At 39.0% G+C, this 23953-nt stretch overlaps 1 protein-coding gene and 7 non-coding genes across 11 annotated transcripts in view; 4 read left to right on the forward strand and 4 right to left on the reverse strand.

The window, feature by feature from the left end:
- Window positions 1–23953, reverse strand: part of LOC102233691 (cell surface glycoprotein MUC18-like) — a 69131-nt gene that overhangs the window by 13382 nt on the left and 31796 nt on the right. For all 4 annotated transcript variants that reach the window (XM_023342827.1, XM_023342825.1, XM_023342826.1 and 1 more), the window contains exons 2-7: window positions 11884–12017; window positions 10583–10811; window positions 10400–10470; window positions 10220–10307; window positions 8853–9032; window positions 236–363 (exon numbers count right to left, since the gene is read on the reverse strand). In XM_023342827.1, coding sequence (XP_023198595.1) covers window positions 236–363; window positions 8853–9032; window positions 10220–10307; window positions 10400–10470; window positions 10583–10811; window positions 11884–12017 — 830 coding nt within the window. The remainder of the gene's footprint in view (window positions 1–235; window positions 364–8852; window positions 9033–10219; window positions 10308–10399; window positions 10471–10582; window positions 10812–11883; window positions 12018–23953) is intronic.
- LOC111610163 lies at window positions 1324–1437 on the forward strand. Its single transcript, XR_002753533.1, has one exon. It is a non-coding gene; the product is annotated as a U5 spliceosomal RNA (small nuclear RNA).
- On the reverse strand, window positions 1892–2005 carry LOC111610176. Its single transcript, XR_002753545.1, has one exon. It is a non-coding gene; the product is annotated as a U5 spliceosomal RNA (small nuclear RNA).
- LOC111610162 lies at window positions 2652–2765 on the reverse strand. Its single transcript, XR_002753532.1, has one exon. It is a non-coding gene; the product is annotated as a U5 spliceosomal RNA (small nuclear RNA).
- On the forward strand, window positions 3483–3599 carry LOC111610178. The gene has a single exon (XR_002753547.1). It is a non-coding gene; the product is annotated as a U5 spliceosomal RNA (small nuclear RNA).
- Window positions 5520–5633, forward strand: LOC111610177. Its single transcript, XR_002753546.1, has one exon. It is a non-coding gene; the product is annotated as a U5 spliceosomal RNA (small nuclear RNA).
- LOC111610164 lies at window positions 6088–6201 on the reverse strand. Its single transcript, XR_002753534.1, has one exon. It is a non-coding gene; the product is annotated as a U5 spliceosomal RNA (small nuclear RNA).
- Window positions 6498–6612, forward strand: LOC111610173. The gene has a single exon (XR_002753542.1). It is a non-coding gene; the product is annotated as a U5 spliceosomal RNA (small nuclear RNA).

Below are 23953 nucleotides of genomic sequence, written 5' to 3' on the forward strand. Positions count from 1 at the left end.
CTGAGCCGTTGTGTTCTGCAGAGACACAATGAATGTGTGTCTGACGTGGGAACGAGCCCTGCTCGCCAACACGGCCTCCGGTCTCAGCCGGATCAGAGTCCTACAGACCCTCCACGCTGGTGTCTGCACGGGGCACTGAGAGCGCGGCGTTTCAAAATCACTCCCTGCGTGTCTCTTGTGTGTCACTCACTCGCTCTCGGAGGATGCAGGGTGAGAAAAGACGCTCCATTCTTACTTGTTCCTTGCTGAAAATGTAGATCGGCGGGGGGTTGCCATCACCCTGGCAACGCAGCTCTACGGTATCCCCCTCTTTGACCAAGCCCTGCGGCGAATCCTTCCACAGCTCCATCATGGTGGTGGGGTCTGCACACACACACGCACACACGCACACACACACACACACAAAGAAATAAACTAAATTAGGCAGGCTTATTCGGCATGCTGGTAAAGTCACTTCACAAGTTCATTTCCATAATGCTGACAGATCCAGTCTGGCTTGGCTTGACTTGTTCCAACAATAATCAGAGGAGGTTTTATTTGATACAGCTGAACCTGCAGACTGGGTTTACTGGCAAAATATGCAAATTATCAGATGTTCATAAGAAACAAAAACCCAACTGGATCAACACAATCAATATTACAAATGACTTCTCCAAATTAAAACTCAACAAGACAATTTTAAAGAGTAACTACATCCAGAAATCAACTTTTGTAGCTGGTAATCAATAGCCCATAATCATAAAGAATATGTTTTTACATATTTGGTAAAACTGTCACTATGTTGTGATAGTTTGTTAAGAGACAGAAAGGCCTGTCAATTAATCGCAAGACAAATTAAGCTGAATCAAATCCATTTGCATTTTCTCTTTCTACCAAAAACTGGAAGGCAAAAGTCTCCAGTCTGATGTTTTGATCTCAACTTGCCCCTTTTTTTGAAGGGCAATTTTGTTTACCGAGACTTCATAATTCATTCTATTTATGGTTTCTGTTTTGTTTGTTTATTTTGGATATTTAAAATGTCTTCCAGGTCCAGTGTTAAATGTTCACTAAAGCTTAAAGCTCATTGATCTGTGAGAATGTGTTCTTGAATGTAATGGTGTTAATATTACATTAGCTGAAAACTGTCTAAAAACAACAATATTAGCATTTATCACAATAACTTATCGTCCAGCTAACGTTGTTATCTTGACAGGCCTAAAGTTAATCAACAGGAGTAAAATATTTGAATTGTTGAGTTTTTATGTTGCTCAATCAAACAGTGCCGTCAGTGAAGTGTGTATGGTGACAGCAGAAACGGGGCGGCTACAGCAGCAGCAGGTCATGATCTCTTGTTTCTCTTCAAATCGTATAAATCTTTCGCCTTTTACTAAAGATTTCCGTGGAGAGAAAAAACTAGAGTAACATAAAATTTTTTGATACCCTGCTGTTCAGTAGGGTGCTCACTCCATGTTTAATATGAAATAAAGTAAAAGCAACTTATAATGCAGTTGGATATAAAAGGATGATACACTGTGAGGAGCATAAAACAGTTTATTCTGAAAGCTCAAAGTAGGCAGAAATTTCATCATTTAATGGTGTTTCATATAAAAATGTCATGAACATGTTTTGTATAATAAAATAGATCTAGTCTCAATTGTTCAAGGAAGTGAAATATGTTACCTTTAACATGTAACTAACCTCCCTGTTAAACCATAGCCCCGCCCCCAACAGTATTGAAAAGATATCAATAAACTCCAAGCATGGCAACTAGAGTAGATGATGAAAGGAGCTGTTCCTTCATCTTCCATTGTTTTTACACATATCACACCAAATAATGACTAATGTTTCAGATTTCACTGTAACTCACGGACTTGCTTTACAACAACATATTTATATATAATACAAAAGGAGAATCCCACCAAAAGGCAGGATTTCAAAAATTACGATAAACTCTTGTTGTTTCTCTCCACGGAAATCTTTAGTAAAAGGCGAAAGATTTATACGCTTTGAAGAGAAACAAGAGTGAATGACCTGCTGATGCTGTAGCTGCCCCGTTTCTCCTGTCACCATACCCACTTCACTGACGGCGCTACTTGACTGAGCAATGCATTGTGGGAACAAAAAGCTGGCCACGCCTATGTTTTTTAACCAGTTTATTTCAACATTTGAATTTAATATGAGTTTCAGCATTATGTCCCTGTGGGATCAGTAAAGTATTTTTGAATTTGAATTAATTCTAGATATGAAAATTATGTACGCTTTTTTGTTATGTAGCGACTTTGCCACTATTTTTTTTAGCAACTTTTCAGGTTCCTCACAAGATTTACAATAAACTAGATTTGTTGTAGACTTTTATGACGACATCGCTCTGCTTTGTCCTGAAAGAGAACTGAGTCCTATGGAGCTGAATTTGGGCCATAAGGTTTGTTCAAAAGAAAAAAGTTTAGAAAATGTAAAAAAAAATGCTCAGAACTAGTTTTAAGATTCAATGGTTTTTTTCAGTCTCAAAACTGTAATACCCACCATACCCACTTCACTGACGGTGCTACTTGACTGAGCAACAAAAAAACTCAAAAACTTAAATATCTCACTCTTGTTCATTAAACAGACTGAAAACTTCACCTCATGGATTTGCTTTATAATAACATATTTATATATAACACAAAAGGAAATGCCCACCAAAAGGCAGGATTTCAAAAATTACAATAAACTCTTGTTGTTTCTCTCCACGGAAATCTTTAGTAAAAGGCGAAAGATTTATACGCTTTGAAGAGAAACAAGAGTGAATGACCTGCTGATGCTGTAACTGCCCCATTTCTCCTGTCACCATACACACTTCACTGACGGCGCTACTTGACTGAGCAATGCATTGTGGGAACAAAAAGCTGGCCACGCCTATGTTTTTTAACCAGTTTAAAGTCTTTTTTTCCCGTTTCTAAACGTTTTTCCAGTGGCAAATTTTTTTTTCACTTTCCACTTAAAATTAATTTTAAGTTTTAATTGATTTTTTTAAATTTCAGTTTCAAATGTTGTTCTTATGAACAAACTTTATGGCCCCAGTTTAGGTCCATAGCACTCAGTTTTTGTTCAGCACAAAGATTTGGTCATTTCCACTTTTATATTGACAGCATGTTATATTTTATTTTTATTTTTTATTCTGTCTACAATTACTACTCAGTGGTACTTGTTATTGTGTCTTGTCTCTATGCTGTAACTGCGAAGTAATTTCCCTTTACACAGACAGTGCACCGAGATCGTAAAATAAGACAACGTTCCAAGTCCCACTGTATGCTGTAAATTGCTCCTAGTTGACAAAGTATTTTAATATTGAACATAGAAGGACCACACTAAACAGCAGATGAGGAAAAGTTTTCAGTCCGTTTAATGAACAAGAGTGAGATATTTAAGTTTTTGAGTTTTTTTGTTGCTCAGTCAAGTAGCGCCGTCAGTGAAGTGGGTATGGTGACAGGAGAAACGGGGCAGCTACAGCATCAGCAGGTCATTCACTCTTGTTTCTCTTCAAAGCGTATAAATCTTTCGCCTTTTACTAAAGATTTCCGTGGAGAGAAACAACAAGAGTTTAACCCAATTTTTTGATAACCTTCTAGTTGGCGGGGGTTTTTTCCTGTGTTTATGAAAACAAAAAGTTATTACTAAGATTCTGAATGTTATAGTTTCTACAATATCTCTGCTAGGTTGAAAATGGCTTTAAGATTGAGTTAACTTTTCTTTTTTTATAGTAGTGATGGTGAGATGAAGCCTCATGAGGCATTGAACCACTTGAGCCAACTGGTTCGAGAAAGGGTTCATTTCTTGAGGCTTCATGTGCACACGAAACCACCTACTGGCCAGGTGTATAATCACAGCCAGCTGTATCTTAATACGTGCGATGCATTGAATTTTTGTCTATTATGGCTCTTGGGAATGACTTCACAAAAGATGTAGGACGAAATAATTTGTCTACATAAATTATATATACACATATGTGTATAATAAAATATTGTTTGAATGTATCCTCTGTGTGTAATTATTCCCAAAATAGTAGTGTCATGTGATATGGCATGTTGTGTAATAAAGTTTTTCTGTGACTCTAGAAAAATGGCCTGGGCTTAATCAGGCAGAGGACAGTGAAAGTGCTTGTGAACTAGGGAGGGGGTAGTGAATAGGCTAATGCTTGTGTAACTTGGATGATTTCATGCATTTTTATTAAGAAACAACAATTTCTCCACAGTTTTTGGTTTCAAACGATTTCACTTTTTTGACACTACATGGATGAGGTGTTATTATTGTACCCCAACTCCTTGGAGCACAATAAACACCTCACCTTTACAGAAAATAAGAAACAGTGAAAAATACAGTTCCTCATAAGCAAACATAATGCATCTGCAAATGTTCAGTTCACCTTACCTTGTTAGGGCTTATCAAATCGAAATGTTCCCACATAGGGGAAATCCTCCTCTTTCTCGCCGGCTCCATCCTACTCCTATCCTGTCCTCGCGCTCCTAAATCTCCTATCTCTTTCTCTCTCTCTCTCCTAAACTCTCCAAACACCAAACTAACTGTCTCAAACTAAATAGCCACTATCCAAACTCTGCTATCCAAACTATCAAAACTCTATCCACTCTCTCAACTGACCGCAACTCGCCTACAACAGCCCACATTTTGAATGGAGCCTGTGGGGTTTCTAAAGCTGTCAAATCCTGCGCCAACATCTGAGCCACGTCCCGAAGCAGTCACGTGGTACAGCCAGGCAGCGAGGCTTCCGACGTCATCGTTTTTGGCTCCTCCCCTAAATGAAGCAAGCCTCGATACGCGCTTTACGGAAACGCCCCCTCCATTACTCGACACACGCCTCGAAGCCTCGGCACATCACGTAACATCACTATTTTATAGACTTTCTTTTATATATATATGTAATCAAGTATTTGTTCTAACTTTACTTTGAGAGCTTGAGAAATGCTAAACAGACTGAATATGCTGTGAAAATTTATCAATAATTTTTTTCCCACATGACATGCACAAAGAGTATCGATGCTATTTAAACAGCGCCAACAGTTTTGAGACTGAAAAAAACCATTGAATCTTAAAACTAGTTCTGAGCATTTTTTTTAACATTTTCTAAACTTTTTTCTTTTGAACAAACCTTATGGCCCAAATTCAGCTCCATAGGACTCAGTTCTCTTTCAGGACAAAGCAGAGCGATGTCGTCATAAAAGTCTACAACAAATCTAGTTTATTGTAAATCTTGTGAGGAACCTGAAAAGTTGCTAAAAAAAAATAGTGGCAAAGTCGCTACATAACAAAAAAGCGTACATAATTTTCATATCTAGAATTAATTCAAATTCAAAAATACTTTACTGATCCCACAGGGACATAATGCTGAAACTCATATTAAATTCAAATGTTGGAATAAACTGGTTAAAAAACATAGGCGTGGCCAGCTTTTTGTTCCCACAATGCATTGCTCAGTCAAGTAGCGCCGTCAGTGAAGTGTGTATGGTGACAGGAGAAACGGGGCAGCTACAGCATCAGCAGGTCATTCACTCTTGTTTCTCTTCAAAGCGTATAAATCTTTCGCCTTTTACTAAAGATTTCCGTGGAAAGAAACAACAAGAGTTTATTGTAATTTTTGAAATCCTGCCTTTTGGTGGGATTCTCCTTTTGTATTATATATAAATATGTTGTTGTAAAGCAAATCCGTGAGTTACAGTGAAATCTGAAACATTAGTCATTATTTGGTGTGATACGTGTAAAAACCATGGAAGATGAAGGAACAGCTCCTTTCATCATCTACTCTAGTTGCCATGCTTGGAGTTTATTGATATCTTTTCAATACTGTTGGGGGCGGGGCTATGGTTTAACAGGGAGGTTAGTTACATGTTAAAGGTAACATATTTCACTTCCTTGAACAATTGAGACTAGATCTATTTTATTATACAAAACATGTTCATGACATTTTTATATGAAACACCATTAAATGATGAAATTTCTGCCTACTTTGAGCTTTCAGAATAAACTGTTTTATGCTCCTCACAGTGTATCATCCTTTTATATCCAACTGCATTATAAGTTGCTATTACTTTATTTCATATTAAACATGGAGTGAGCACCCTACTGAACAGCAGGGTATCAAAAAATTTTATGTTACTCTAGTTTTTTCTCTCCACGGAAATCTTTAGTAAAAGGCGAAAGATTTATACGATTTGAAGAGAAACAAGAGATCATGACCTGCTGCTGCTGTAGCCGCCCCGTTTCTGCTGTCACCATACACACTTCACTGACGGCGCTGTTTGATTGAGCAACATAAAAACTCAACAATTCAAATATTTTACTCCTGTTGATTAACTTTAGGCCTGTCAAGATAACAACGTTAGCTTGACAGGCCTAAAGTTAAACTGGTTGAAAAAACATAGGCCAGCTCTTCAGTGCCCACAATGCATTGTTCAGTCGAATAGCACTGTCACTGAAGTGTGTATGGTGACAGGAGAAACGGGGCAGCTACAGCATCAGCAGGTCATTCACTCTTGTTTCTCTTCAAATCGTATAAATCTTTCGCCTTTTACTAAAGATTTCCGTGGAGAGAAACAACAAGAGTTTATTGTAAATTTTTGGAATCCTGCCATTTGGTGGGGTTTTCCTTTTGTGTTATATATAAATATGTTGTTGTGAAGGAACTCTTAGAATTGAAATCTGTGACATTAGTTATTTGGTGTGATATGTGTAAAAACCATGAAAGATGAAGGATCCTCTTCTCCTCTTGGCCATGTTCTCTGCAGCTCCTCTCTCTGCCCTCTTCTGGTGCTCCACATTTGTCAGGGGGCGGGGCTAAGCTTTCACAGGCTGTTAGTAAAGCTTTACAGGTGACCTATAATACATCCTGTTGGATAAATTATCTAAGTTTATTTAAATTATGAGTTCATATGTTTTCATATTATTATTCTTTTGTGTTTCTTCTTTGACCCCTTTTCTTTTATGACACATTATTAACTGTTCTTTGGATGTTTGCTTGAAGATTAGAAATCCTACACACTCTTCTTGTTTTATCAGTGTTTGTTTGGAGATTAGAAATGCTCACTCACTCTTCTTGTTTTATCAAACTGTCTGTCATAGACGAGTCAGCTTTGTGCCTTGTAAGAGCATCCTAGAACATCCTGTGGCAGAGTTCTCTGACGAAACTATCTGGGTGACTATGTGAAGCAACCTAACCCTCTTTTCCTTGACGTGATAATAAAAAGCAGCTGAGAGGTGAGAACCGGTGGAGTTGGTCCCAGACAGTTGTTTGACTGCGGTTCTCCGTGTCTGGCTTCTCTCCCCTCTTCTGCAGAAGAGTAACTTGTGCCTCTGGTTGATTCCTTGCATGTTGGGAACCAAAATAGACCCAACACATCCCTAAACAGATTAGGATACACATAGAAGCTACACAAAATATATAATCGATTTTAGTCAGCTCAGTTCTGCCTGTTCTATTTTCAGCTTTCAGAATGAAAGGCTTGTTTTAAGGCCATTATCACTTTGAATCCAAATAAGCTGCTGGCCATGCCCCCAAGTTAACATTTAGATTTGCTCTAGAGAATGGCTGCAGACAGATGAACATTTATACAACATCTTTGAAAAGCAGATGTGCAGACACCTGCACAACCAACAAGAATACAGCAAGTGGTTTCTGGATGGTAAGGGAACAACTAAACACTCGTCTTTCGCAGGAGCCGTTGTACAGAGCATGCCGGCTGACCAAATGTCCTGGAGCTCAGCTAACATGCTGGAGCTCCAGGACATGATAATGGTCGTTGCTATGTAACGGGCGGTACCTGCTGATTTGACATTACATTCTGGAGATGTTTGAAACGGCTCGTTTTCCAGACACCAAAAAACTTAAACTTATTGCCCAAAAACAGATGCGATGATTTCTTGTTGAGTGCTTGGGTTGTTTTTAGAATCAGTAGAAACTCAAATCAGAGTACAAAAATGTGCAAAATGTGAATTCTGCATAAAATGTCCCCTTTAATGACTGCTGCTGTCTCAAAATGAGCAAACCCCTTCATCTTCATCAAGAATCTTCAGCCTTTAGAGCGCCCTTGTTTGTGCAAGACAGCACAAACAAATGTTCTGGACATTTCTCTTCACTTAGTCATTAGATAATGTTGGGTACAAACACATATTATCTGAAAGTATAACTGGTTCAATGCTGAATGCAATGCATTTTCTTGCAGATACCCCAAGTTATGAAATGACTGATGCTGGTTTGCCATGGTTGTTTATCTTACACCGAATGGCATAATTATTTTAATATAGATGTTTTTTCTGCCCTTGAATTTTAACTAATAAGATTCATTTTTAAGACTGGTGGAGAAGCTTTGTTAAATATTCAGATTTTAACAAATTGTGAGCAAACAGACAAATCAGAAAGGGATGAAGAGATTTTAAACGTCTAGCCTCTGAGCACCAGTTTTCCTCCATTTTCCAGGAGTTTTCCCCAGCACTGCGGATTTACTGGCTTTAGCTTTCCCGACGTGGGTGTTTTTATGAATATTCCACTCACAAAGTGCAAGTTCAATTACATTAGCATCTTTTACAGCCGAATGCAAAACAATAAACTCCCTAGGAGAAGCACACGTACTGCAAGCCAAATAAAAAAAGTATGCTTTAATGTGAAAATACTGAAATTAGCAGCAGAACTGGAACCAATACAGAACAGCAAGGAAACTGTTTATCTAACTGCAAAGGCGGGAAGCATTGAGCCGAGCTAATTAAAGCGTTGTCAAGGCAATTATGGTGACAATTACAGTCAAGAATCGAGGTGAGACAGACGGCGTTAGAGTTTAATTAGTGACTTGCTGCTCTACTACAGCTCAGTATAACAGAATGAAACTCACAGTGAACGGTGACGTTGATGCTTTGGGACATCCTCGTCCTGATGGCTCCCGGGACAGAGAAGCTGACCTCACAGGAGAAATGGGAGTCCTTGTCCTCCTTCAGTGTCCTGTACTCCAGGGTGCTCTGCACAGAGTAGAAGCCTCTGAACTCCCGGGTCACCAGGATGATCACGTTTACCTCTGGAATAGTGAAAACACAGCAAGAAACAATGTCAAAATGAAGTGTTTGAATCAGCTCATGTGAACTTGTGGCTGAAAATGCAGGAAAACCTGATTATTCAAGTAGTCAGCATCCTGTGGTTGTGGATGCCACTATGCTTCCTTGAACAGGTTAGCACTATACACAACATGTTCATTACATATTTGCACAAAATCATTTTGAGATCATGAGATTTTATCTGGTCAGTTTTGTCTATTTTGAGATCCTTTCAGAATGAGTTGTTTTAGGGCGTCTTGTCACTTTAAATCCAAATAAGCCGCTGCTGGCCTCAACTCCCAAATCAACATTTAAACTCATGTGAAAATAGCTGCAAACAGATACACAATTAGACAACCATACATATTTAAAAAAGTAGCAGTGGTGCTTCCAGCACAACAACAATGCAGCAAACGTCTTCCAGATGGTAAGTCAACAACTGAGCACTTGTCTTTTCCAGCAGCCATTGTGCAGCACATAGAGCAGTAAAACCAGCTGACCAAATGTGCTGGAGCTCGGCTTTGGTTGCCAGGTAACGGTGCTGGGCTTGGTTGGGGTTGCTAGATAACACAGCAGTGCCCATTTGATTGTGACTCAACAATCTGGCGATTTTTGAAAAAACTCATTTTCCACACACTAAAAAGCTTTAAGTTGTTACCAGAAAATGTCTGGGTTGTTTGGATACTTTTTATAGGCACTGTAAAGGTTATCAAACATTTCAGCATTTTTACCTTTATCAATACTTTTCTCACAATGACCATGACAATGAAAATAAGGAGCAGAACAACACAAGGCACTGTAAGCTACAATAGCTTCATATCTAGCAAGACACATGTTTTTAGCCTACTTCATGTTGTCAGACAGGTTCTATTTACAGGATTTCTTGATTCTACAAGTACTAACCTTTAGCAAGCAAAGTTAAACCAAGCTTTAGAAATATGTAAGTAATTACCAGGCAAGTACTTTTTTTCAATACTTACCCATTAAGGACTGCACTGTTTTCAACAGGCTAATTGTGCTAGCAGTACTGATACATGGATTATTTTTATTATTTTAAAACTTTTAGCAAACCTTTACTTTAAGCCAGTGGTTAAACCTTTACACCAATCAGGTACAATTTGATATAAATACACCAACATAAGGAGGAAAAGCCACAGGGGTCAAAACTTACGTCCTACTTTAGGCACCAGTGGCTCGCTATCCTTGTACCAAGTGATGTTGGGTTTAGGAAATCCATTTCGAACCTCACATGATGCCACCTGGAGGGGTTTTTATACCGTTTCAATTATCCAGATTTTTTTTTTTTTAGGATTTTATTGCATTTGTTGACCTTCAGACTGAGTTGACCGACCTTAGACGGCATCGTGTTGGTCACAGAAATCCCATTAGGGACGCCTTCAATTTCTGGAGCCTCTGGGGGAGCTGAAAAACGAGATATTTGGTCAGTTATAACAGCTACATTTGCAACTGAAGATGTTTAAGGTGTTTAAATCTTCTATTAGATTATACTTTGTCGTTTTGCGCGCTGTCTTACCAAAAACCCTGAGGTGAGTCTTGCGTTCGGCATTGCCAGCCTCCTGCCCGTTGACCTGGCAGAAGAACTCCTTCTCGTCAGAGAGCTGGACGTTTTGGATCAGGAGTGTGTTTCCTCTCTGGTCTGAGGTCACTTCGATGCGGCCGCTGTAGTCTGTGTTGTTGTCGACTATCTGCTGGTTGACGTCACTGTAGAAGATCCGCATCCGTGAGCCGTTTCCTGCAGATCTCTGAAGAGAAACCAGGTGAGAACACTGAATTAAAACATCATAGGTTAGGCAAGTCAAGGGCTTTCTAGAGGCGTTCCGTTCACAAAACAAAGAGACGGCAGAAAGAAGGCGTAATCTCATCTTGAAGTGTTTTCTAAAAGGGACTAGTATTACAAGTTGTCACATATAATTTAAGGTTGGATATGTAGGAAATGAACCACTGAATATTTTTCTAATTTGTCAACGAACATAGCAATCAATCAAGGTTATCAAAACTAGTCACGATCTACACTGATAACAGTGTTGCTAATGCACTAATAGCACAGCTAACCTTATGTTTAGCATTTTTGCTAACTTTAACTTTGTTAATATCAGCGTACCTAGCTTCCCCTGAATTGATTTTCCTGGATAAATTTGAAACGGTTTATTTGTAAACTTAAAACTTAAACTCAAGACTTCGTTGTGAACTTAAAGAAGCTTATTTGGCTGTTTTGCAAACTTTCAGTTGAACGAAACGACTGTGTTAAAGTTTTGGCTATCGACTGACAAGAACTCTTAAAGCAGTAAGAAGCTTATATTCATCCTTTTTATTTTAAAGAGGGTGAAGACTGATCACACAGCATTTCGTCTCTTTTGTTTCCCTAATATCTTCATTTGAAGCAAAATAGTGAGACAAACAGACAGTAGAGAACCAGCTATACACAAAATTAATATCTAAGGGAATTGTAGAACATGTACATAATGTCAAAATTTTAAGTGGTGTTCAAGGATTGTAGTCTTTTAAGGGCAGATATAGTTTGAATTGAAGCTAACGCTTTCGCATTACCTTCCGCTAAATATTGTGTTGGTGCTGCCTAGAGGAACTAATGTTCATATTAGTATTTTAGTGTTAGAGCAACTAACTTTTTAATTATTGTTGCCCACCACTGCTGCTGTGTTGTGATCAATCAGATAAATTTGAAAACTGCAGGCATCAACCTGCAATTCTCCATGGAATATTACAGCGAACTAAAGCTTTATGCTGTAAGTGAAGCAGAAACCGTGACTGTTTCTGGAACAGCCAGTTCCAGACGGACACTGTCAGTTTACTCACCACAAACCACTGGATTATGACGAAGCTGGGCTCTTCGTTCACACCAGTGAAGCTGTAATGGCAGGGGATCTCGGCCGGGTCACCGAGGTACACCTCCAGGTTGTCATTCATAGTCAGCTCCACTTTGCCCCACACTGAAACACACATTTAAATGCACATAAATTAACTGGAAAACTCACATTTACAATAAATCAAACATCCGTTTCATAGCGACTGTGTTCTTCCTAACTAATTTTGACCTTTAGCTTTATTCTCAGTGCTGTGGGTTTGGCAGATCACTGTCCTCCCAAGCCGATCTGGAGACACATTGGCACAAAGAAAGAAGAAAAAAGGTTCCTTGTCCACATGGCATCGTTTTCATCTTCCTTCTGCCTGACTGACTGCAGCCACAAAACCACATCTTGGCCAGAAAACTCGGTTCCCTTGGCGTCATTCTGGGAACGCAGTCGAAGGGAGGCTGGCCAGTTCGACGCTGGGCTGTTGATTCAGCGTGCCAAGAGCTTTTTCAGCCATGTTGAACTTGGCAGCTGTTCTATTGGTCCATTCAGGCAGTGACAAATAATAATAAAAAAGGATGACACCAAAAGAAAGCAATTTTTTTTTCTCTTTAATCTGCTTTTGGGGGATCTTAAAAGAATACCAGATTTTTTTCTCCCACGTTCTCACACTGCTGCGAGGTGCTTTGTTATGTTCAGTATAGTGTAACTTAATTTCCTCAACTCATTAGCAAGTGGGACTTTGTTCTCACGTTCAGTGCTCACAGACATTACTATTATTAATGTGGGGCTTTTATTTATTTATTTGAACTGCAAAGGCTGTTTAAAAACATAGGAATTAAATGCTGACTTTTGAGCTTCTTGTGGATTTTCACCAATAAACATGATAAAAAAATAGGCTTAAATATATGGGAGAGCATCTCCATAAGTTAAAATGTCACAGAAAGTTAGAGTCTATGATTCAATTAAAGTAAAACTCATATATTTTTATATTCCTTATTATACATTTACTTCGATTACGGCTTACAGTAAATAAAACCCCATAATTCACTTCATCACAAAAAAAGAACGCTACATAAGAGTAATTAATAATGTATTAGACCAACATTAGACACTGACACCTTGATAAAGAAGTTGGCAGCTCAGTGCTACATCCAAGAAGAGCAATGGAAAGTTTAGTGGAAGAGACAAAAGGTGCAACATTCAACAACCAAGCAGACAAAGGTTGATTGTTTAGCCACAAAGACATAAAAACATGTCTGGTGAAGTTTACAAACCTAAAAGTACAAACTAGCTGTCAAGCATGGTGGTGGCAGCATCATGATGTGGGTCTCTTTATTCTTTTTTTGAGCTGAACATTTGCCAGAAAAAAATAGGGAGTTTTCTAGAAAAAACTGAAATTAATCTCAAAATGTGATGCTGTTCTAGCGCATTGTCGACTTCTCAAACTCAGAAATCTCCAAGTTCTTTCTAGGAAATTAATTTTAAAAATATCCAGAGTTTTTACTTCTGTTTTCTTCCGTATCTCCAGTGACCCTAATAAGACATCAGTTTCCTCATATGAATGTAGGTCAATCAATCAATCGAATTTATTTGCGAAACACATTTCAGCAACAAAGCAGCTCAAAGCGCGTTACATCATGAAAATATAAAAACATTATAAACACATCATACAGACAACAATTGTGAAAACCAGAAGCAGACATTTCATTTCATTAAAATCATCAATACACATAAAGTTCCAGTTATTATGGTCCAAAGTATTTTCACCCAGGAGCAGGAACTGGAACGTTTTGTTTTTAACAAACGGCTTTAAATGGTAAAGAAGGAAGAGTTCGGCGGAGCTAAAGTTCAGGCTGCTCCTACATGTTTCCAGCGTTGGCTGAAGCAAACCATGCATGAAGGCGATTTAGGAGTTCAGTTGCCACCCTGCTGCCTCCATTCAGCCTCCACCACCCCCTCTTCTTCCTCCTCCCTCTCCTCCTCCTCCTCCTTTTCGTCACCACCAATAATTTCTCAACTCATTTTTTTTTTTTTCTTTGCATTTCTGTCCCGCCTGCCTCTGGCGGTGCTCGCCCAACCATTTCTTTAAGAAAACGGGCGCGCCATTGTTCCCCCACCTGGGTGGAAAAGACCTCCACCCCCACCCAGCAGAGGTTAAAACCAGTTCACCTCGCCTCCAGTTTGTTGTTGTCGACTGCGATACAGATGATCTGAAAGGGCTTTGAGACAAGAAGGAGATTATGGAGGCTGAGGAAGAAACGATGTCGCAGAAGTCAGTGTAAAAAACGTTGTGTCTCCTTGGGGCCATACTGCTAACTTTTCAGCTAATCCGATTAGCACTGGGGGGCTGCTGCGGATTTGGCTTCCAAAGCCAACCTGGGGCCGCTCTTATCTGTTCCTGTTGTGACTTAATGCAGCACCAACACACATGACCCATGATCTGCAGACCCTGACAACCAAAACTGCTGCCCGTCGGGGCGCTGGGAATACATTTGTGTCCGTCTGCTGTCTGTGTCTGCGTTGCACAGAGATAATTCATTCAGGGGTAAAGAACAGGAATCCGTTTTATTTTCTGATAGAACCTGGAACCATTATAGTTCACAAAACTAACAAAACAGCAAAGACTGAAATTGAGAAAATATACATAAAAACAGCAAACAATGAAATAATGGGGGACTAGAACTAAATTATACAACTAAAACATATTGAAATTACATTTTGTTTTTCTGTTTATAAATCTATTTATTAGCTGATCAAACTGCTGTGAAATTGATTGTTTTTTTTTTTCCCACACACAAGAGGTTTACGCTCCACACCCGTCCTGGTGGTGCTTACACTGGCACCATTAAAAATAAATACCCTCCTGGATTGGCTGCTTTGCAAATGCCAGCCAACAGTGTGTCAAGCGGCACCGCTGCTAAGTATTTCAGCTTCCCGAACTGTTTTCATATAGAATATGTTAGACAGTGGTGAGCACACAGCTGCTAATTCGCTAACAGCACAGCTAACTTTTAGTTTAGTTCTATGGCTAACTTTTTAAATATAAGCAAACTAGATAAGTGCTTGAAAGATCTGTGAAAAGGCAGGTTTGCAGTAAATAATTTGGAGTCACATTCCACAGGAAAAAATTCAGGATTACTGTGTTGTAAATTTGTTCTTCAATAGAGAATTTTTAACATTTTTATTAATGAACTTCACGACACTTCAGCACCTTATTTACAATACATAACTTTCTGGCACGAAAGAAGCCATTTGCATCTTGACCCAGACAAACACTGGGACAATTTCCATCTCTACAATCAAGTCTGACACTTCAAGGTCTTCACAAAGAAAGCAGAATAAAGGCAGATAATAACCATTCAGTTGTTCCATTTAAGACACAGACTCACACAATGCCCTCACACCACTAATCTGACAATAAAGAACCAAATGAGGGGGGCACTTCCAGCACAGCCTTTGCATACAGTTACTCATTATGCACCAAACAGGCAGACAATACCCTCAGATGCTAACTAAAGTGGTCACTATTACTGGATTTTCCCATTCCATTAAGGCTGTCAGCTTAGGTCTCCAGTAGATCTGCAGCTCAGCCTCTGATAAGAGTCCAAATCACCTCTGACACAACAAAACGGCCTCATTTACTCACACTAATCTCTCACAAGCTCCATGAGGCATGAAATTAGACTGGATGCTTCTAAGAACATAAAAACGTCATCTTGGAAATGCTGTTTAATCCCTCATTTTCACTGTACGGATCAGGGTAATTGTTGAAGATTGGAGAAGAAATTAAAAAGGCGTGGACCGTGTTATAAAGTCACAGAACAAACGGTTTTAAATAAAGGAAAAACATGATTTTGTAAAATGCCTTTCACTTATTCGTTGCCTTTGAACCTTTTTGCATTTGTCATGTTACAATCTGAAACTTTTATGTATTTTAATTGTATTTTATGTAAGTAGAATGTGAATTTTATTGATTTTACATCAATAAGAACCTCAAAAAAGTTTTTAATATTTGAATCTAGGAAACAAATGTGAAACTGATCTTGTGTTCCTCTGCAAAGGCCTAAAAATCAGCCATTGTCTCTTTTCTCTCTGCCATGAGACAGGGCTGACTGACAGGTCCACCTGAAAGGTCCTGTCTGCCCATGTGTGATAAATAATAGACATCTCACCAAAAAAATTAAAAATAAAAAAAAATACGGCTAAAAATCGAAATTGGGAGGTCAGGCCTTTCAAAGATCGGTGATCGGCCATAAAACTGCAATCGGTGCAAAAAAAAAATGACTAAAGGTTTAAGAGCTATGAATACTTTTGCAAGTTGCTTTAAAGTGAAATTTTTTTTGCAGGCATTTTGAGAGAAAATCAGCATTTTAAGGCTTTCAAGAGAAAATATGTGAACGGATCAGCATTTTTAGAACTTCTAGTTCCTGCAGACCCAATCTGAAAGTTTTACACCAACACTAAGGGTCCCTCAGAGAGAGGAGGGTGTAAAAAGCCGGCATGCAAGAGTGGATAACATGCAGGAGTGTTTCTCAATATGCAGCCCTGATGTGCTGCCGAACACCTGGGGGACTCTGACTACTGGCTGACATCAAAGGCCACACATACACACAGCCACACAGAGAAAACACACACTATGGGGATGAGAGCTCCTTGTCCACCTGATGTGCTTTCAGAAGCAGCATCTGGCACAAATCTCCCTGCAGCCTCTTCCTGATGTGTGTGACAGTGAGGGGGCTGGAGCTCTTTTCTTTCACACACAGAGAGCGATAAGGAAGTGCTGCAAATCTCCTCAAAGACACCTCTTTATGTATCCGAGTCCTCTTTTTATTTCAGTGCAGCCGAGCATGTCAGGGCTCCAGGTCAGAGCCTTCATCGGTCCTCCAAGGTCAATGAGGAGGTGAAAACTCTCAGCTCAAGACGCCCACAGAGAGAACAAGGCTGGGATACTTTGAAGGACAAGACATGGAGTCTGTAAACAGAGCTGCAGTAGTACACTGCAAAAAACCAAAATCTTACAAAGTATTTTGTCTAGCTTCTTGTTCAAATATCTTACTACACTTTAAGTAATAAAAACTATCTAGGAGATTGCTGTAAGCACGTAATTCTGTAATATTGATAATATTGGCAGATTATTTCACTTATACCAAGACATTTTTACCGTGTCATAAGAAAAATAATCGTCCAGTGGAACTAATACTTTTCCATCAATATTAAGTGATTATTGACTTAAATGCAGTTATTGTTTACAGTACAGTGATGTAAATCAACCTGCAGACGTCGGTTTCAAATGGAAATGTTTTTCCGAGAATGTGTGTTTGTGGCGATGTGAGTGCTGTCACAGCCACACAGTTACCTAAATGTAAGTAATAAATAGTTTTTTGTTTTTTTTTACCATAATCTTTATTGTTATTACAAAGGTACAACAAAATAGTGTGATAAAGTCTGAGGTCTGTATCAACCACCCCTAATCACCAGCTTATTTTTGCATGTTTTACTCTATAAAAAGCAGAACAAAATGGGTCAAATTCTGCACAATAATAAACTTTATTTAAAGACTATTGAGTCTGTGTCCTATGTTTTTGCTTAAGTCCATTTATTATTAAGTTCAGAAGAGAATAAATAATGCCTGATATTTTTATATGAATAAATGATGGTGTTAAGTTTTTTATTTTAAGTAAATATGATTGTTGTTGATTTGCTAAGTTATATAAAACAGTATTTTTATATTAAGATATCAATGAAATTGAAATAGTCATGTCATTTTAAGGGATATTTTCGTATTTTCATACTGAACTCAAGTAATTATTTTTTTTAAATTTGGAAACGTTTCTGAGCTGCTTCACGTCATTTTAAAATCTGGAAAAAAAAAGCTGCAACCTCTGACTTTGAAAGAATTGCTAATCATTCCCTCTGCTTCGCAACTTCTTCTATAGCTGTGTAAATATTTCATCACTACACCCAGTGGGTGAGACTTCATTAAAGGAGCAACACGAATGTTTTATTTATGCTTGTATCTGATGTTCAACAGTGAGTGTGGCGTGTTCCTCTGCGTCTACGACCCACCAATAAGGCCCCCTGCAGAGCTGCTGGGCTCTGGCATGCAGGTTGCTCTGCAGATACAGGATGGATAATTAAAGGTCAATGGGCTAAACACGGCATCACTGGGGAGTTCCTTCAGCTATCAGTGTTAAAAAAACAACACAAAACCAAACAGTTAAATGGAGCTTGACGGTAACAAAGTTCCCTGAAAGCTGGTATTGGAGTGATTGAGCTGTGCATTACGGGGAAGTGCTGGAAATTTAAACATTAATGAAATGACGTATTTGTTCTCCAACAACTGCATGCATCATCTTTGAGTTGCAGCAACATTAACTCAAGCTGGCCTGGGAACAAGAACACATTCAGGTCAGTAGCTCAGGAGTACCGGTAGCAATGCTTCGGTTTAAGAGGAAAACACTCAGTATAATTTTATTTAACTTCCATTTTAAAAATGAAACATTAGCTCTGGCACATGTAATGGGATTTTTGTTCGCTGAATGGATTGGTATGCTTAGATAAAAGAAGGAGACGTATGCAGTTCATCTTGTTTACGCGCAGGGAGCATTTTTAATAAAACAAAACCAAAAAATAAAAAAGACTTGAAGAGGCAATCGAGTCTTTTTCTGGTGCTGGAGTCGAGAGCAGGAAGTAAGCAGAGAGGTTTGCCTTGAGGCACAACAAATCCCCTTTTTGGTTATTGTAAAAATTAGTGTTTAAATGTAAAAAAATGAACGTCATGCTAATTTTATCTGTCAGCATATCCCTTTAAGTGATTTGATAATAATCCATAAGTATTTCTGCTTATGTATAATGTTTTGGTTGGGACTTTTCATTTTGTTTAATTATTACAAAGATTTTAACGTGTTAAACATTTTAGTGCAGTTAATTGCATTTCTTTTTTACATACAAAGGTTCCAGACGGAATGTGTTTCTGGTACGCCTGTAAATCTGATGCACAAGCAACATCCACTAACAGCAATGGATGACAAAACCACTTCTCTTGGTCAACCGAGGGTTAATTATTTCTTCAAAAACAATCTGGTGGGACACCGGAAAATACTGTGGTTGTGTTAAAGCTGTGCTAAAAGGAGTTAGACTATCAGTGAAGTTATTCAGGACTAAAATAGGATCTCAATGCTGACATGCCAATGCTAATGTTAGCACTCATGGTCTACATTTCTAAACTAAGCTGTGTTTCTGGTCTTTTTACAAGTGTGCATAGCTGGGAACGTAAAAATCTTGAGTTAAATCAGAGAAATCCTTCAGCATTTTCAACATTAAAGTCGGTTTTTAAGACCCTGGTTACAGTGCGTCATCTGTTCAGTCACATTTGTAGCTTGATGTGGTTTTTCCTTTTGTTTATAACACAGCTGAGCCAATTCTCCTGAGCTGAGCTTCTGAACTGCTACTTAAAACCATCAAAAACCTTTTAAAAGATGACAGTTTAAAGGAACAGATCACAGGAACAACAGATGCCTTGTTGTCAAGGCTGAACTTTGAACTGCAGGGAAGTTTTGAAACTAAACATTCATAGTTAGTGGTAAAGTTTTCTGCAGCCTTGTGTGACTGATCGACCCTCAGAGAGTAAATTTAATTTTCATCATGTGAGTCCAGTTTGGAAAAAGTTTACAAAACTGACATTTTGAGTGTGTAAATGGCAGTGGTTCCTCCTTCACCTTTATTAAAAAGTGTGAAAGAGAAGACATTTAGGTAAGAGCGTCCAGGTATGAGATGCTGGCCGTCATCCTAACACTGTAACTAGAAAACCTTTTTCCAATTAGACCTCTGATGACAGAAACCGACTAGATGCTGTGGTCCAACAAAGGCCGTCTTATACTGGCCGCTGTGGTCGTCGTCACTGTGCTGAAGTTGTTGGAAAAGCTACAAACCTCAAGCTAGCTAAATCAGCTCCTGGTTTCAGCTTCTTCTTCATGAGTATCAACGGTTCACAGAGACTTTCAGATATTAAATTGTTAGAGGTCGTCCTGCAGTGAAGTCGTGCTGCAGAGAAACGGCTAGCAACAGAGTAAAGAAAACAAAGGAGGCCTGATTAATTCTGCTCATTTACATACAGAACCACATTATCAATCAACAAAATGAATATATTCAGAGGATTATCTGTTTCACAAGGTTCTTGATGAGTCTGGGAAGCTTTTGCATACAGTTATGTACAATTAGCTTTAATAGTGATTACCACTTACGCGTCTATTTCTCTGAAGGCATCTATAATGACTTTATTTATTACTTCATTTGAATCGTTTGCAAAGTTCTGAGTGTATTTGTATTCAAGCTGGGCCTGCCCTGCAACAAAGGCTTATTAGTGCGTTCCTTCTTCTTTTATCCCATCAAGCAGACATGAGGCGAGCTGTCGGGCAAGCGTGCCACACCCAATTCGCCGGGATCAAAACCCCAAACCCCCCCCCCATCAGCAAACCCCCTGCTGGGAACCCTAATGCTCTCAAAGAGAATATCAGAGTGATCACAGGTGCACTGCTGGGTTAATGAGGAGGAAAGGCTACTTACTGCATGTGCCCAGGCCAGTCCTACCTACAACCCCCCGACACACACAAGCGCACGCCGAAAAACAATACTGTTTGGAAAAACTCTGTCTCATTCCCGCTGAAAACCTTTGAACCTGCTGAATAACCAGACTGGTTTTCCACAGAGACATCAGAAAACCTGCATCCAACCACCAGCAACTCACGGCTGAACAACTGAGATTCCAACAGTGAGGAAAGTGACACAAAAATGGGTCATAAAGACATTAAAATCAAAATGATCACTGATTAACCACATTTTTCAGGTCTGATTACTGACAGATCAATAGACTAAAGAATCACTTAAAGGGACAGTTTTATATGTTTTCCACACATACGCAGTTATTTTATAGTCCAAATGTAACTCTGTTACCTCCACTTGTCAAAAATATGCTGCATATATGAAAGAAATTGGGCCTCTGTCTCTTTAAGCAGCTCCTCTGCTTTCAGGAAGTCATCATAACAGCATTTCTCCATTAAGCCTTTAACAATGATTTTACCAGTGTTTCACTGAGAAGTAGCTCCAAACTGAGCAGATGCTCAGTTCCACCAGGTGTTTACTAACTGCTGCTGCTAGTCTGAAGGAGTTAAGTGGGAAAGGTGACGCTCAGGCATTGTGAGCGTTTAGACACCCCAAATGACATGATGTAAGGCTCAAAAAAGTCGATTTTGCACCTGCCCCTGTTTGACAACATGAATTAGGCCAAAACATCTCAAAGAGCAACTCATCATGTCCGGATCTAAATTAATTCAAGAGCCAGTGAGAAACAAACAGTCCAGAAAGGGCTATAAATCATTTAGGGCTGTTGTAAACAAATATTTTAGTAATCTATTGATTATTCTTACGATTAATCGAGTAATCGAATAAAAAATAATTGATAAAATAAAATATTGGTAAATCTGGCATAACAGGAGAGTTAGTATCGGATATCAATATCAGTCCAATTTTTCATATTTTTCGTAGTTTAGAAAATTAACCTGTAACAATAATTAACCTGGAAGTTAACAGGTTAATAAAATCAACCTGTTAACTCTCTAAGTTAACCTGAAGAAAAGTTATACAAAGAACTGAAATGATATTCAATTTAATAATAAAGAGGCAGGCTCACAAACACGCTAATAAAAAATGTCTATGCTCCAGTTTTTAGTTTATGTATTCATCTTCAGTCAGTTTAATAGATGAACTCTGACCTTGCCCAATACCTGTCAAGCTTTGGGTTTGAAAATACAGGAAATGTTGCTTGGAGTGGGGGGAGGGAGGGGGCGAGCAAACGAACAAAAGTAAAATGGGGGAGGAGGGGAGAAAATTAAACCAGGGGACGAACGTGAGAACGTGGGGAGCAATACGGGATATTTACGGCACCTTCGTTCGTCACACTCAAAAACTCATCTACCAGCCATGTCCTGATGATTTCCGCCACCCGTTTGTTGAGGCCGAGATAATATGAAATTTATTGTGCTGTTTGTCCGTAAAGCTACACTTACACTGTAACCATCAGCTACTCAGCCGCCCGCCGTGTTCAGTCTATCAGCTCACCTGTATAAATAATCCCGCAGCCTCTTCCCGCCGTTCGCTTTCAACCAGCAGCTCCCGGAGGAGAAAGGCTGCCGTACACCAGGCATCGCGCCAGTCATTTTAAGGATTCTTACTGGTCCCCCAAAAACGATGAAAACCCGGGCATTATCATTAATCAATAAAATCCCCGCGGGCCGAACTTGAAAATTGGACTTTATGCCGCTAACACTTAGCTTTCGTCAACAACTCCGAGGCGAAAGTCAGAGCTCTGCGCAACGCAAGTAATGTCCCGGCCGGAACACGGTGTGCTAAATAGTAAACCATAAATTAACAAAGCTTCGAGGCAGATAAATTTTCCTCAATCAATTTTAATAATCGAGGTACTCGAATCGTTTGAGGAATCGTTTCAGCCCTAAAATCATTTGTAAGACTTTGGGACCTCATCCTGTAGCACATAGTTCATTTGAGTGTGCTGAGTCTCTAGGATCAGTACATTCACTCACAAGATCTGTTCACCAGATTACATAGTTCATTTGTACAGATCAGGTCATTCTGCACCACACAGAGCTGTTCACTGCAGCACAGTCTATCGCTCACTGTTTCTAAAAGCTGTCTGCTAATGTTGTCCAATAAAAACAAACACAAACACCCACCCATGACCATACAGGAATATTAGAAAAACAGAGTGTCTTCAGTCAGAGGCTACTTCAAATTTGCTGTAATACAGACTGCTACAATAAAACCTTCATGCCCACAGCCACCACCATCTACAATAACTCTTTGAAGAATTTTGAATTAATATGAGTTGCAACAGCATTTAATTTCTCATTGGAATCAATAAAGTATTTTTAATTGAATTCAATTAATATATATGCATTTACAATTTTATGAGTTTTAGTTTCTCATTATTTACTATTTGCCCACTTTTAATGTTTCTTTCTTTTTCATTTTAGTGCCTTAAAGCACTCTTCAGCTCTAAAAATGAGCTACCTAAAAGCCTCTATTCAGTCTGCAGTAGTAGTACCACTCCTACTGAAATCTCATTATGCCTAATATAAATTGAATTTCCTTTTTATTTTATTACAAAACTAAAGAAACAGTTCATTTCTGTTCCCACTAGAGGTGAATAGAAAAGTGCCATGATACACTGTGGACAAGTTCCCAGTCCATCAAAGGCACTGAAGACAATGTCACATACCAAGGGTAACTTAAACGCCAGTCTTCCTCAACATATAAATAAACACAGGTGTAAACAGTAAATAGCAGAAACATTGATGGCCAGTGATAAATAAGGACCTTTAAATCTCTGGATCCAGCTTGTTTGAGTTGCAGAGGCTGCGGCTGCATTGGCATCCCTTCAGTTCAAAAGAGACAGAAATTAGCACGTCTACAAGTGTGTCATTTTTACTGCTAACCAGAGCTGCGTCAGATAAACATCTGTGACCGCTGCAGCCGTTTGACCTGCTAATGAATGGCGGCTGTACTGGTTCCCACTGAAGAGGAAAGTCAAGAGGTCAGAGGTTACCAGTCAGTTTTTTTCCGGCGTGAGAGAAGCTGAAACTGGTGGTTTCTGGTGGCCAGGCATTGTATTTTGATTATTATCTGCTGTAGGTCAGAAATACCAACTGTATTATGTAAAGTTTGAGAATGCTAAAGTTAACTAAGACATTTGAACACATTAAATGTAGCACTAGGAATCACAAGCACACCATTAAGCTATGATCCAAATGGATCCGCTTGTACTTCAAGCAAACATGTATGGGTGTTTGTTCAAAAATGGGTTAAAGCAGAGCATGCACCGTTCACATTTGCTCATAGATCCAGTGTGATACAAACTTTAATCTGTGATGCTGGGATGTAACAAGAACTCAATATCAAAGTGTTAAAATGGTCTAATAGTTTTTTTATCCAGAGAACAAATCATTGGTAAAATCAACAAAGCAACTGGCTAGCTGTCACCTGGTAATGCTAACCTT

This window comes from Xiphophorus maculatus, chromosome 11 (genome assembly GCF_002775205.1).
Source record: "Xiphophorus maculatus strain JP 163 A chromosome 11, X_maculatus-5.0-male, whole genome shotgun sequence".
NCBI lineage: Eukaryota > Metazoa > Chordata > Actinopteri > Cyprinodontiformes > Poeciliidae > Xiphophorus > Xiphophorus maculatus.